At 38.7% G+C, this 14701-nt stretch overlaps 1 protein-coding gene across 1 annotated transcript; it reads right to left on the bottom strand.

The window, feature by feature from the left end:
- Positions 1-5453: 5453 nt before the first annotated feature.
- Positions 5454-14433, bottom strand: LOC108697178 (dentin sialophosphoprotein-like). Its single transcript, XM_041570703.1, has 5 exons — positions 14329-14433; positions 13127-13336; positions 7890-8168; positions 6871-6956; positions 5454-5670 (listed from the first exon to the last, which is right to left on the bottom strand). Exons 1-5 carry the CDS (start codon positions 14399-14401, stop codon positions 5647-5649), a joined length of 672 nt encoding a protein of 223 aa, XP_041426637.1. The 5' UTR covers positions 14402-14433; the 3' UTR covers positions 5454-5646.
- Positions 14434-14701: the final 268 nt, after the last annotated feature.

The raw sequence follows: 14701 nt of genomic DNA, 5'->3' as shown, positions 1-14701 counted from the left end.
TGCTCAAGAGTTCCATAGACTTATATGTGAGACATCATCATTTGAATATAATATTGTCCTCAGATATGTCAAATGATATGTCTACTGCATGGAATGAATTGGACCGCACTGAGGTGAGACCATAAACAAGAAGGACAGTCCAATTTTACACAAGTGATAATGAATGATTTGCTGTGGAACCTTCTTACCTTCTGCTTGAATTTTACTGTTTTTTATTCTTGTTGAATATTTTAGCAAAACACTCCTCAACTTTTTTGAGTGGGTCATTCTCCAGGAAACTGATTATGTCTTTCTCGGTTGTGGAGCCATTTTTAAACATGTTTTTTAAGCCCTCCAACTTCTTCGTGACGGCAGCAGCGGTGTCAGAGTCAAGTTGGGTGCTACAAATCTTGTCCTGTACCATCTCTTTTACAGTTTGTAAAATCTTCTTGTGTTTGTCATTATGAATCATTTTATTGGCTTCTTCTGACACTGAATCGGACAGAGCCAAGACTTTGCTTTGCAGTTCAGATAGTTTGTTTTTAGTCTTACATGAATAACAGCTGTCTGTGGAGTTAGAAAAGGTAGCATACTGAGAATAAGTAGGGTAACTCAAAGGTGTCGTACAAAAATCCAAACTTCAAGAATTTATCAACCCTTGTTAATTTATATTGTTTGTGTTTTTACTAGCTACCACTCTCTAAATATTCCTGGGGGTTTTAGATCTCTTGATAAATACACAGAAGTATATGGCCAACCCTTGTATTTATTGGAATTGGTTATTTAAAATTTACCCACTAATTCCGACACATTATTCTGTGCTTCCTAGTCTGTAGAAGGTCCTCTCTTGTTTTAGCAGGAAAATAACTTTAAGCATCAAGAAAGGTCTATACCGAATGGGGTTCCTGGGATAGGAGTGGAAAAACTTGCCTTTCCTGCACAAAGCCTTGACCTCAACCCAACTGAACCCCTGTGGGATGAGGTGGAATGGCAATGTGAGCCAGGCCTGATCGCTAACCTCGGTGTCCAACTTCACTAATGTTCTTGTGGCTCAATGGGAGCAAATCCCTTCAACAATGTTCGAAAATCTTGTGTAAAACTTCCCAAGGGAAAGGAAAGGGGAAAGGTTGTTTAAGCAGCAGGATATAGCCAAACAAACTTTTGGCCTAATAGTGTAGCCAAATAGACTGCTAGGAATCCTTCCGGGTTCCCTCGTTTGAATTTTATTAAGTCTGTCCTTTAGTTTTAGTATCTACAGAATGCAGCAAAACTGTTAAAAAGCATGCAAGACATTAAGGAAATGTAAATGTTTGTTGGAGATACACTTTCAGTTGCAGCAATATTTCGAAATAACTTTAAAACCACTAAAAAGGTTGAACTTATGACACTAGAAATATATATCTTCTGTTTCTGTGCATACTTATGATCAGATAAAGTTATGATACCCCTACTACACATGAGTCCTTCTGTAGCCACACTGTTCAAGTACCCCTAACAGTCACCCTGCTTCCTAAATAATAAAAATGAAGACCTATTTATATAATCTTACAATACAACTTTCTACGTTATGAAGGTAAAATTCTAAAATAAGATTCTCTGCTTGTTTATATTAATATCAAGACATACCTTCCCGCACCAAAGACAGGACCAGAAGAGTGAAGAAGGTGGCACGGCACAGCATGGTCAGTCTCTTTCCACAGCAGCAGAAGACAACACTGGATTCCCATGCTCTTCCACCCAACTATATATTGTTCCTCAACACAATGGACCTTGGCGATAGAGTAGAACATTCAGCTACGAAAACAAGTTTAATTAGCTACAATAACAAGTTTAATTACCCAAAAGTTTGTGGAATTATACTAAAGGTCATGGCATGGCATGGTTTTAGGTACACATATAATCATTGTCAATTAAATTGTACTCAAATGGGTATTCGTGCATGGGTGTTTTTGCCATTTGTTGTGCAAGGATTAAGTTCATTGGTGTCAGATATAAAGCAAGTAATTACAGGATTAGCTAAAATGCTTTGGGCAGTGGCTTGTTTTACTGTAATAGTCTCTTTTATCCAATGAATCTTAAAAAGGGCAACGTGTCTTGGCTCTTTATCGGATCCAAGTTATTGACCCAATGCACCTTCTTTAGAGGTCACATCTTACTAAATCTGACCTACAAATGGGCATTTGTGCATGGGTGCCTTTTCCATTTATTGTGCAAGGATTAAGTTCATTGGTGTCAGAAATAAAGCAAATAATTACAGGATTAGCAAAAACATTGGCTTGTTTTACTGTAATATTACATAGTTACATAGTTATATCGGATTCAATAAAGACCAAAGTCCAAATGAAACCCAGAATCCATACACACACTGACCCCTCCATACACTCACATAAACTATAGATACTCAAACATTTTACTATCACAATAGCCTTAGATATTATGCTTGTCCAAGAAATCATCCAAGTCCCTCTTAAAGGCAATAACAGAATCAGCATCACAACATCACCCGGCAGTGCATTCCCCAACCTTACTGTCCTCACTGTGAAGAACCCCCTACGTTGCTTCAAATGAAAGTTGTTTTCCACTAGTCTGAAGGGGGGGCCTCTGGTATGGTGGTCCTCTTTCTAGGTAAATCCCCTGTAATTTGTCTAGAATGTCCTCTAATGTACTTGTAAAGTGTAATCATGTCCCCTCACAAGTGTCTTTTGTTCCAGGCAACCACAACCTTGACAGTCTATCCTCATAATTTAAGTCTTCCATTCTTCTAACCAGTTTAGCAACATGTTAACAACATCCAAGTGGTCGGAGAGCAACATGTTGCTCACTAGCCACTGCTTGAGGATCACTGTTCTAACCTATAAATAATGGATACAATTATTCATTGGGTTTAGTAAGTCTTAGTAGTTAGTTTCAAATACCGTGGCACAAGCCCAAACCATTTATGAATACTTATAAGCCAACATGTGGGTTCCCAAATCAGAGGTAAGTCAGGCATCATCCAGTTCCAGGAAAAACAGCAGTCAACTTTTTCTCTTTAAAGTGATATTTTAAACATTTATTGCATGACATTTCTAAGTAATACAAAGTTACTCCTCTGACACCAATGAAAGATGAATTGTTGCATAATGAGTACTCAATGCAAGTCAATTCAAATATATATATTTTAATTTTCCCATGGTACTATATTTATTCATACACACATACAAAATAAAAAAGTAGTATAATTTGAATGTTATAATGCATTAAGTATTGTTCCAATCAACAAACTGGGACAAAATAATAGAACTACAACAAGGCTAGTTGAAAAGATTTGTATTTGAGTAGAAAAATCAGTGCCAGATTTTTTGTTAGAATTGTGAATGTTTTGGAATATAGTCTGTTATAAGATGTTGAGTGGATTCTGGTAGGCAGCTTTTATTAGATTCATGCCAGAGTTGTCCTAACTAGTAGAAGGGGGTTGGTACCCCGTACTCTTTCCTGGTCATAAGAAGTGCTATGCTTGAATGTTTCGACTGTGAGTTGTAGTATGGTGGGGAGAAGGTTTAAGATGTAGGTGAACCACGTGTCAAAGAATTTACTCTTTTGGGTTGTTTTGTTAATAGAGGCCTCCAGATAATCCATGTGAAATAAAAAGTGGAGCTTATTTTTAATGACGCTTATGGGGGTTGAGGTGGTGGTAGTTCTTTCAATATGGCCTTCCTGGTTGCTGCAGCCAATTTCTCTGCCTTGTTGACTTTAGATACTCATTGCCCCCCATTGATTTTGCCAAAAGGCCCACTTTAAGTCCACCTTAAGATACCTCTTTTTGCATCTTTGGTTAATGTAACCTTAGCATATTTTCGTAGAGCGTGCAATTTTTGAGATGTATATTTTCCTTTTAAGGGATCCCAAAAATAGTGCCCAACAATCTCTACATCAACCCATCTTCTCCCATTTCTAGAACTATGAGATTACTTTTCTTTACTTGACTTGACTAAGGGAGTAATGTAATAAAAGGCACTAAGTTTGCCCAGGAGCAGTAACCCATATATTGCAGAGGGGTAGTGGACTCTTTAGTGCAGAAGCAATATCAATCATAATACAGAACCACATCTGCAAACTAATATACTACATATTCCTATTCATTTGCCTGTTTCAGTCTCTATTTTGAATACACTGAATTCCTGAAAAAAGCATCACATTTCTCTAAAGCTTCCATGTAAAGCAATTAGAAGAAAGAAACATGCATGCATTGCCATATCACAATGATATTGTATCTCTTTCTGTCTTGACCATATAGATTATATTTACATAAAATAAGGTGCAGTTGTATAAGATGGATGATTTTGACAGCACAGCAGGTATAATGTTCTTGAAACACAACAACTAGTGACAGTTTTTTAGTGCAGAATATGGATATAAATTTATGTACAGGTTAGTGCGCTAAAGTTTTTGTGCTGAACTATTGCTGCCCTATTATTAGGACAGGCACACACATGGAGCATAGGGCAGACAGAGTATGGCACACACCAGAGCATAGGGAAGGCAGAGAATGGCACAGACAGGGCGCATAGGGAAGACAGAGTATGGAACAGACAGGGCGCATAGGGAAGACAGAGTATGGAACACACAGGAAGCATAGGGAAGGCCGTGTATGGCACACACATGGAGAATAAGACAGGCAGAGTATCGCACAAACAAGGAGCATAGGGCAGACAGAGTATGGCACATACAGAGTGCATAGGGCAGGCAGAGTATGGCACACACCGTGAGCATAGGGAAGGTAGAGTACGGCACACACCGTGAGCATAGGGAAGGTAGAGTATGGCACACAAAGGGAGCATAGGACAGGCAGAGTATGGAACACACAGGGAGCATAGGGAAGGCAGAGTATGTCACACACAGGGAGCATAGAGCAGGCAGAGTATGGCACACACAGGGAGCATAGGGAAGGTATAGTATGGCACACACAGGAGCATAAGGCAGCAGAGAATGGCACACACGGGGAGCATAGGGCAGGCAGAGTATGGCACACACAGGGAGCATAAGGAAGGTAGAATACAGCTGGAGACAGGGAAACCTAGCAGGACCACTTAAAGATGAACAGTTCATATTACAGTATGCTACATACAGCCCCTCCAACAGTTTGTATGAGGTGTGAACAGGTGAACAATTTAAGCACTCACAGTCTGGGTCAGAGGGTGAACAGTACAGTGCTTTACAGGTGTGTAAAGTACAAGGCCTTAGGTGTGTATAATAGAGGTGTTACAGGTGTGAGCAATGCAAGAGTTTACTGTCTGAATTTGAGGTTTAACAATGCAGGGGCATCTCCGTACTGATACCTTTTAACGCTTAAACAAGTTAAGCAGTCACAGCAGGCAGACTTTCATGTGGAGGGCCACTGGCCTGCGGACCACCAGTTGGACAGCACTGCTCTAGGGTATATTTTTTTAAATCTAAAATGTAAGGAGGTTTAAATACAGTTGCCTGTTGAAATGAAACTCTAAAGAATTTGCTGGCAACAATAAGCTTTTATTATGCATTTTTGGATAAATACATTTGAATGAAACAACAGCACAATATAGAGAGATTTGCTAGTTTATTCTAGTCATTATTTCGTGATCAATCATTTAATCAACCTTGTGCTCCCCGTTTCTCTACTGACTCCTCAGTCGTTCAGTTGCTGTGTCCTCAGTAACTTTTTGGTTTTTCAAACTAAAAAAAAAAATATTGCATTAATGTTAGATATAAGGAAACAATACAGTATATAATAATCCTTATTTTTAATCATGAAGTTGATTTTGGATAAAATCTGCACCCGCTTGTTTTAGCTAGCAAAGAGCCTTCTTACCCAGAAAGAGAACTCAGGTTCTCTATTGTCCTTACTTGATCCTCTATTGTCCCTTCTTGTTTCTCTATTGTCCCTACTTGTTTTTCTATTGTTCCTACTTGTTTCTCTATTGTCCCTACTTGTTTTTCTATTGTCCCTACTTGTTCCTCTTTTGTCTCTATTGTTTCTGTATTGTCCCTACTTGTTTCACTATTGTCCCTACTTGATCCTCTATTGTCCCTTTTTGCTTCTCTATTGTTCCTACTTGATCCTCTATTGTCTCTACTTGTTTTTCTATTTTCCCTACTTGTTTTTCTATTGTCCCTACTTGTTTTTCTATTGCCCCTACTTGTTTCTCTATTGTCCCTACTTGTTTCTCTATTGTCCCTTCTTGCTCTTCTATTATCCCTACTTGTTGGCTGCTCTTTTTATCGTTGTTAGGCAGGGAGGTGTGGATCGGACCCTTTTGAAATGAATGGGGATTTCCTAGTGCATTCACCTCTATAGGGAAATCAGTGTAGATAGGTAGTCCACGTTTCAGACCATTAAGAAAGATAAGTGCAATAATGGACCATCCTACAACATGCATAGTATATTGTTACAGGAGCATTTGTTCTTATTAGCTGGTCAGACAAACTTCATTATAGATACAAGAGGATTCTCCAATGAGTCATCTCATTGTCTTCTGACGTATGCTGCATTCTTTGCTTGCTGATATTAGACTGCACTATACAGTATATACCCTTCAGATTAAAATCTAGGAGTACAGAGATAGAAGAACAGGATACTGGGCAGGTAGGACTGGGACTGGATGATATTCTTGATTGTAGAATATGTAGACGACAGAGGCGCTGGTACCGGTGCTGGCCTAACCACCCATCAGCAATGTGTACTTTGAAGAATTAGAAACCATTACCTGGATTTGTGCATCATATGGAGCGATCCCAACTGTACTGCATGGTGCTCATGACACTGCACATCCGATTGGGTATGTAGTGTCATGAGCAACATGCAATAAAGTTGGTTTGCAGTCCCCAACATCACATAAAGTAATAACCAAAAGATTGAAAAAATGTGCCACTTACTATTTCTTTCAGCTTGGGGGGGACACAGAGTCTTTTCCAGCAGACTAGGGGTTCTTTACAATTATTATCATCCTCACAGGTCAGCTCTGGCAAGATAAAATATATTAAACAAATCTTGGATTGTCAAATAATACTTTTTACTTTGTTTACCCCGTAGAACACTTTATAAACAATTTAAGAGACTATTTTGTCACCGATAGTAATGGGAACAACATATTTATAAATAAATATATAATAAATATTTGGATGTTGGATTGGAAATGTCATTGAACCAGTAAAATGTTACTGAAATGACATTATTATGCATAAAAAATGTTCACAAAATTATCAACAAGGTAATTTCAAGATCTACTTTTCCAGTTTTAATGGTTTAGAAATAGAACAATAATTATAAAGTGGTACAGGTAGGAGATCTGTTATCCAGAAACCCATTATCCAGAAAGCTCCTAATTATGGAAAGACTGTCTCCCATGAACTCCATCTTGTCCATATAATCCAAATTTTGAAAAATGATTTCCTTTCTCTCTCTAATAATAATAATAAAACAGTAGCTTGTACTTGATCCCAACTAAGATATAATTAATACTTATTGGAAGCAAAGCCAGTCTATTGGATGGAATCCAACGTAGTACAAGTTTGCAGGCTGGACTGAACTAAAGCACTCATGTGAATATATTCTCACTCCTACAGGGCATTAGAACTACAATGTATTTTACTGGAATGCTAAGCTAGCTGGAAACCTAGAACTGGGCAACCATGTTCAAATGGTTGGTATATGAAAATGATTTTATTCTTGAATTCCAAAAATATACATGCTGGCTGATGAAATGTTTCTGAATTTTCTGAAAGCCCTGTACATATACTCACTGTATTCTGGGTCAACACATATCATTCCACAGGTGGTGTTACAGCATTTCTGGAGTCCAGCACAGTGCATGTCAAAGGAGCACTCTACGATGGAGCATTTTATGCCTTTAGAGCAAAAGGTTGGACAAGCCACAGGTTACTTGGACAATTACCTCGCTTCTCAATATGATTCTCTTTGTTCTCATCCGATGATGATTCTGCTGATAAGTCATCTTGCTTGTGACTATTATTCTCTTTGCTTTCATCCGATGATGACTGTGATGATGGGACATCACCTCGCTTCCCACTATTATCCTCTTCACTCTCATCTGATGATGCTGATGCATCATCTTGCTCATCGCTATTTTCTTCACTTTCATTCAATGATGATGATGACGAACCTTGCTTTTCACTATTATTCTCTTCATTCTCATCCGATGATACAGTTGAATCTGCCAGACACAAATATAAATACAATTAAAAGGAAAAGATTGGCATCAAGTGCCACGTTGTATCAAAAACACATTGCAGCAAAACTTTGTGTAGTGGCAAGTGACTCCAATGTTATCCTATTGTCTTGTTCCCCCAAAAGGGAATTGAATAGCTATATAATTTTTAGAATTTACTAGACAGCCTATCAAAGAAGCTTTTGCATGTAAAACAGAGGTAACTCAGGTACAGTATGTGAGACTAGACCAAGACCTGTTGGCATTCCTGCCCCCAACCATATCAGAATAGATTGCACCCTGGACTGCCCGTAAATTATATCTCCAAGTCTTTTATCTTCAAATATGGAGCAGAGTTGCTTCCTTCCTAATGACAGCCATTGATATGACTATACATATGAAGCAAGGAACCCACCAAGAGCAAAGTTTGAGAATCATTGCGTTAAACAGAATTTTACATCCTGAGCCAAAATATGATATGGCGGTATTTAAGCCTTATCATGTTCTTCGCTGCTGCCATGTGCTGAAGCCAGGCAAAGAATAGCAGAGAAAAGCAGAACTTGCAGCATCATTGAAGGCCTTCAGAAATCTCAAAAAGGAATAACACAGTTAGATAATCAAATGCTTTTTATATTTTGATATTGCCCATGAAGTCATGGGATAAACCCACTAGAACAATAAGTTTGTAACATTATACCAGGGGACGGTAATATACTCTAAAAGTATTAAGTCTGACATTAAGTCTAAATTATTCTTAATATAGAAATATTTCCAAAAGCTTATGCAATCAGAAGGATTCTATTGTAGGACAGGGAGTCATCATTTCACTTGATATGGCTTCTGGACACCTTATCCCCAAGGCTCTTTGTCTTCTATGAGTGAGGTCTTTTGTCTTCTAAGAACATAAACATGGTCTCACCCTGGGATTCTGAGAAAATACCACAGTTGAAACCATTCTCAGTTGCCAATAGTATGTCTTCATATGCTACTGTCTCATGTACATTATATTCAGGTTTAGAGGTCACGCTACAGCGTTGGAGTCACTAATGTCATTGAACACAGTGTGCAGTATTCAGTACTTTCTGATGCAAATCACCATTTTTTACCCATAATGTAGCCCCCCCATGTTTAAAATGGCCATAATGGCACAATTAGCACAACTATACAGAAGAGCAAACAATATGTTTGGATGCAGGAAGCATCAATACAAGCAACAGTTGGTTGACTTGTTTTACAGAAATTTATTGAAATTGTTTATGAATTAGGGACTCATGGGGCTCCTATACTTTCTGGGGCACCCTACAGCCACAGGGTCCAGTGTCGGACTGGCCCACCGGGATACCAAGAAAACTCCCGCTGGACCCAAGCGTCAGTGGGCCTCTTGCTCCTAACAATTTGGCCAATGTCATGGTCATTCTCTATTTCTTTATGGGAACAATAATGGAAAACTAGAGTATAGTATGTAGAGAAAAGGGACTAGGAAAATAAAGAGGTTGAGTTAGGAGAGGAAGAATAATAGTTTGGAAAGTGGTCCCACAGTCTAAGGTTTTCTGGTGGGCCCATGGCATCTACTTTCTCTGTAGTTACACTGATGAAACTGAATTCCAGAGTTCCATTCCTTCAGCAGGCACATATGTATACTATTCATCACGGCAGGTTGGGCAGTTGCGTTGGTGCTCAGCACAAATGCGAGGAATTGCAAGGATCATGTTAATGTGCAATTAGATTTTATAAATGGCACCCCTATGTGCAGAACTCTGCAGTTGCATTGCTAAATGAGTACATTTTTACAAATTCTACTTCCACATTGGTGCTCTCTGTAAATACTGTCACCAAATAATCAAATGCAGAATTCATACAAGCAAAATAATTATTTAAGACTATAGCCTGTATTAAAGACTACATATGTCTACAGGTATATCTATATATATATATATATGTATATTTATACTTTATCTTGGCTTACCCCTAAGGGGCCCTGGAGAAATGTCCTCTCCACTCCACCCTAAAGCCAGTGTTGAACCGGTGAACAACCTTGGCAGTGCCTCCTAATAACAAAAGGGCCTGTTGAGTTTTCACGGATATCACTTCTCAGGGCACTGTTACTTGGCATAACACTCCTCTCAAACAATAGGAAAGATTGATTTTCAAATGTTATGTTAGAAGAGGAACACAGCCAAAAGTATAGTACAAAAGAATAATAATAAAAATAATGAATAAAGTTCACAGCTCAGTTGGCTTTTCATGCATGATCCCCCTTGGCAAGATTCAGTTAGAATGTACAAGTTTGTCTCAACACCTAGAATTTCACACAGCTTCCCCAGTTGGTAGTACCCTATAACTGTCCAGGGTCCAGCACTATCTCCTCTTTCTACTAAATTCAGTAGGGTACCAAGCAATTTACCTCCTCTACTGCTCAAGAAATCCCAGTTCTGTTACCTGTGCCTTTTGGCAAGGAAGTGTCCGTGGAAAATTGACCATGGGATAGTGTGGCCATGTCTTCCTTGTAGTTTATACATTTAATAATGTTTTTGTCTCTTTCAGCTCAGACAATGAAGGCTAGCTCCTGAAGGCTAGCTCCTATTAGAGTACTTCCCAGGGGTGTAAAATAGTCAGCCTATGATTAAATGCCCAAGTGCACAAAATGTGTAAAGCTTTGTGTACATCTGTTATTAGCCTAAATATATCTACAAGTGTCTGGTGCATTTTTCCTTGGTCTGTTACATCCACCTTGAGCTGTAGGTCTGGGGCATGTGTACCCAGACCCCACATGTAAATAATTTATTGTATCTTGTAAGATAGTCAAGGCTAGTAAGCAAGAGCAGTTTTATGCAATGGGGGCAGCCATTCAAAGGAGAAAAGACTCAAGTTACATAGAAGATAGAAGATAAGCTCTGTAGAACATAATGTTATCTGTTATCCACTATTTAACCTGTGCCATATAGCCTTTTTTCAATTTGCGCCATTGCTATGCAGCAGCTTGTTTATATGAACTATAGTAGTATTTCTGAAGCAAACACATCAGTTTTACCAGTGCAGGGCAACACTACATGATATTTTCATTACTTTAAAACAATTTCATTTTTTGGTGTTACTGTTCCTTTAATGATTCCCAGATTATATCGACCAGAGTAAGGACTCCAGTTGTAAGTGCCCAGGGTAGATGCTATTCCATTGGAGCACCACTTGATTCAGTACACTGGGGCCAATACTTGTGGTGAGTAGGGATGCACCGAATCCAGGATGCGGTTCAAGTTTCGGCCAGGATTCGGTCTTTTTCAGCAGGATTCGGATTCAGCCGAAACCTTCTCCCCGGCCGAACCGAATCCTCATCTGCATATGCAAATTAGGGGCGGGGAGGGCAATTGTGTGCTTTTTTGTCAGAAAACAAGGAAGTAAAAAATGTTTTCCCCTTCCCACCACTAATTTGCATATGAGGATTTGGTTCAGTATTCGGCCGAATCTTTCGCGAAGGATTCGGGGGTTTGGCCTAATCCAAAATAGTGGATTCGGTGCATCGCTAGTAGTGAGACTACCTATTACTGACTTGCTAAATCCATTGCCTTGTCCATTATTGCACAAATAATGTACCTTATTTGTGTTCAATAAACACCAAGATATTAAAGAACCACTGGAACCCCCTTTATTTGGTCTAATTAGTCAAGTAAAGGATGTAAGTAAGTAGGAGTATGGACACAAGGGTTCCAGAAGATGTAATCTATTTAATTTTTGCAATAGCTTTTGATAGAATTGTACATACAATGCAGCCATAGGATTCCATCCAGGATTTAGATGGAAGGTTTGGGGCTGGATTAAAAGAGGTATAGATTTTTGGGTGGAGAGGAACCTTATTCCCTTTTTACAAAGAACTGGTAAAGCCAGACTGTGGATATGTGGGCATCTTGCAGACTGAGCAGTGGCAGAAGGGTGTTACATGGACTGATTGGCAAATGGGAGGTTTTGGGGGCATTCAGGCAGGGCACCAGAACAAGTAGTATTCTTTTGGGCACAAATATTACTTGGCCTGTCTCTTTTTCAAATGCCTTTCTATTCTGCCTCTCTCTAATCTGAAATAATATAAATGTAATCTGATTTCTATGGTCAATAACCAGTGGGCAGTTGCCCATGGGGGATTCAGCGGCATGGGATGATTCAGAGCCAGATTGCAAGCTCTACCAGACATCATTTGTGGCGCTTAATGTTTGTAACGGCATATTAATCATTTTTTAATTATGCTGTCTGTTCCAATGAACTCATTCCTACTGTAATAATGTACAGTGTTCTGTCTTCAAATGGCGCCATGATAATATATATATATATATATATATATATATATATATATATATATATATATATATATATATATATATATATATATACAGAGTATATATATATATATACTGTATACATACAGCCCTTCATACACCTCCCACAAAAAATACAGAAGTCTCTGAAATTTTCTTAGAAAAAGATTTCGATCCGTTTTACAAATGAGAAACAACTGAAGCCAAAGTGCCCTATAAATAAATAATTTTCACAGAAACAAAAGTTGGAAAACATCATAGAAATTTTCTAATTTTGACTTTGTTTTTGTTTCAATAGTTTAGAAATAGGGCGCTTCCCATATATAAAGGTATTTGGAAGTTAGAATGAGGAAGATAAATGGAAGGTAAGAAAATAGTAGATTTAAATGTTCTACTGCATGTGGTTTATCTGGTAAATCTGGTTTCCTCCAACCTTTCAGAAACATACAGGCAGGTTAAATGGATTATGAAATATACCCTAGTGTGTGCAAATGTATTAGGAAACTAAGTCTGTACATTACTCTGGGAATCAGGGACGGGTGTGAATGATGAACAATCTGAGTAAAAAAGATGGGTAGACATGGGCACTATATAAATAATATTATAATATATATAAAGAATAGTAAAGAGATATTATAAAAACATGGTACACTGACTCACTGTATTCAGGGTCAACGCAATTCATTCCACAGTTGGTTTGACAGCATTTCTGGAGTTCAGGGCAGTTTATGTCAGAGGAGCACTCGGAATCAGAGCAGTTGGAGCCTTCAGGACAAGAGGTCGAACAGGAATCAAGGGTAACATTATTGGGGCAGTAACCTCGCCTCTCGCTATTATTCTCTTCACTGTCATCTGATGATACATTTGAATCTGCACAAACAGAGAAAAACAGATTGGTATTAGGGTGCCACCTAAAAATAGAGTACAGGTATGGGATCTGGAAACCTGTTATCCAGAAAGCTCTGAATTACAGAAAGGCAGTCTCCCATTGATGCCATTTTATCCAAACAATCCAAATTTGGAAAAATTATATACTTTTCCTCTGTAATAATAAAGCAGTATCTTGTACTTGATCCAATAAGATATAATTATCCTTATTGGAAGCAAAACCAGCCTATTGGGTATATTTAAAGTTTACATGATTTTCTAGTAGGCTTACGGTATGAAGATCCAAATTATGGAAAGATCTGTTATCCAGAAAACCATTCTGGATAACAGGTCCCATCCCATTGTAAAGTATTACCGTGCTTGCACACCATGGCTCTCCCTGGTGTGAATGCCGGTGCCCGGTGAGGAAGGCTTCGGCAACCTCCAAATTCCGTGAGTACAAAATTATTTCACTGGCACTCAGGTCAGATCCAAGCATGGACAACCCCTTGCTTAGTTTACATGCTTGACAAAGGGGTTTACCCCAAAACTTTGCACTTATGCAAATAGTGAAATCATTCCATACCTGTATGGTCCCATACCTGCAAAACAACTGTATGATGGGTTTAAAGAACTAGACCAAGGCCAACTGGCATGCTGTCCCTTCTGCTATGGCTCCTTGATGCCTCCAGCCAACCCACAAGAGATCTCTACCCTGGACTGTCCCATAACGTTGTAAGTCTAATTTTTGTGCCAAAAGAGGGACAGTCACGTCCTCCATAATGATAGTGATAGCTACTACTATGCATTAGAAACAATAAGCCCACCTGACTTTTGCGCAAGCCTCGTGGTTTGAGTTCCACAAATGACCTGACCGTATATTTTGACTGAACTGTTGTCAGGACCACCTACCAATACAGTTTAAATCCCCCTTTCTTTGCATGTAACATTGGTACTTTTAGTTTTACGATGTGCTAGATGTATATCAGCCTTACCACTTTCTTCACTGCTGCCATGTGCCAAAGCCAAGCAAAGGAGGGCAGAGAAAACCAGAACTCGCAGCATCATTGCAGGTCTAGAGGAATCTCAGAATGTAATAGCACGGTTAGAGAATCACTATTTATATTTTTTTATTGCTCATGAAGTCATGGGATAAACCCCTTAGTACAATAAGATTGTAATATCATACCAGCGTTATGACTTTTGCTATACAACTCTAAATTTGTAAAGGCTGACATTCTAAATTTAATCGATATGGCTTCTTTGTCTTCTGTCAGCAAGGTTTTTTGCCTTTATGATGATGATGATGTCACCGTGGGATCTTGAAAAAGAACCCAAAACTCCACCCAAAAGAAAAAGTACATTCTC

The sequence above is a fragment of the Xenopus laevis genome, chromosome 7S (genome assembly GCF_017654675.1).
Source record: "Xenopus laevis strain J_2021 chromosome 7S, Xenopus_laevis_v10.1, whole genome shotgun sequence".
NCBI lineage: Eukaryota > Metazoa > Chordata > Amphibia > Anura > Pipidae > Xenopus > Xenopus laevis.
This window is presented reverse-complemented; position numbering and strand designations above follow the sequence as displayed.

Excerpts from the sequence above, each read along its gene's own strand:
- LOC108697178 (XM_041570703.1), bottom strand. The coding sequence starts at position 14,401 with ATGATGCTGCGAGTTCTGGTTTTCTCTGCCCTCCTTTGCTTGGCTTTG. Across the intron at positions 8,169-13,126 it reads TTGCGTTGACCCTGAATACA|ATTCAACTGTATCATCGGAT; the intron begins GTGAGTCAGTGT and ends TGTGTCTGGCAG. Across the intron at positions 5,671-6,870 it reads CCCCCAAGCTGAAAGAAATA|TTTGAAAAACCAAAAAGTTA; the intron begins GTAAGTGGCACA and ends TTTTTTTTTTAG.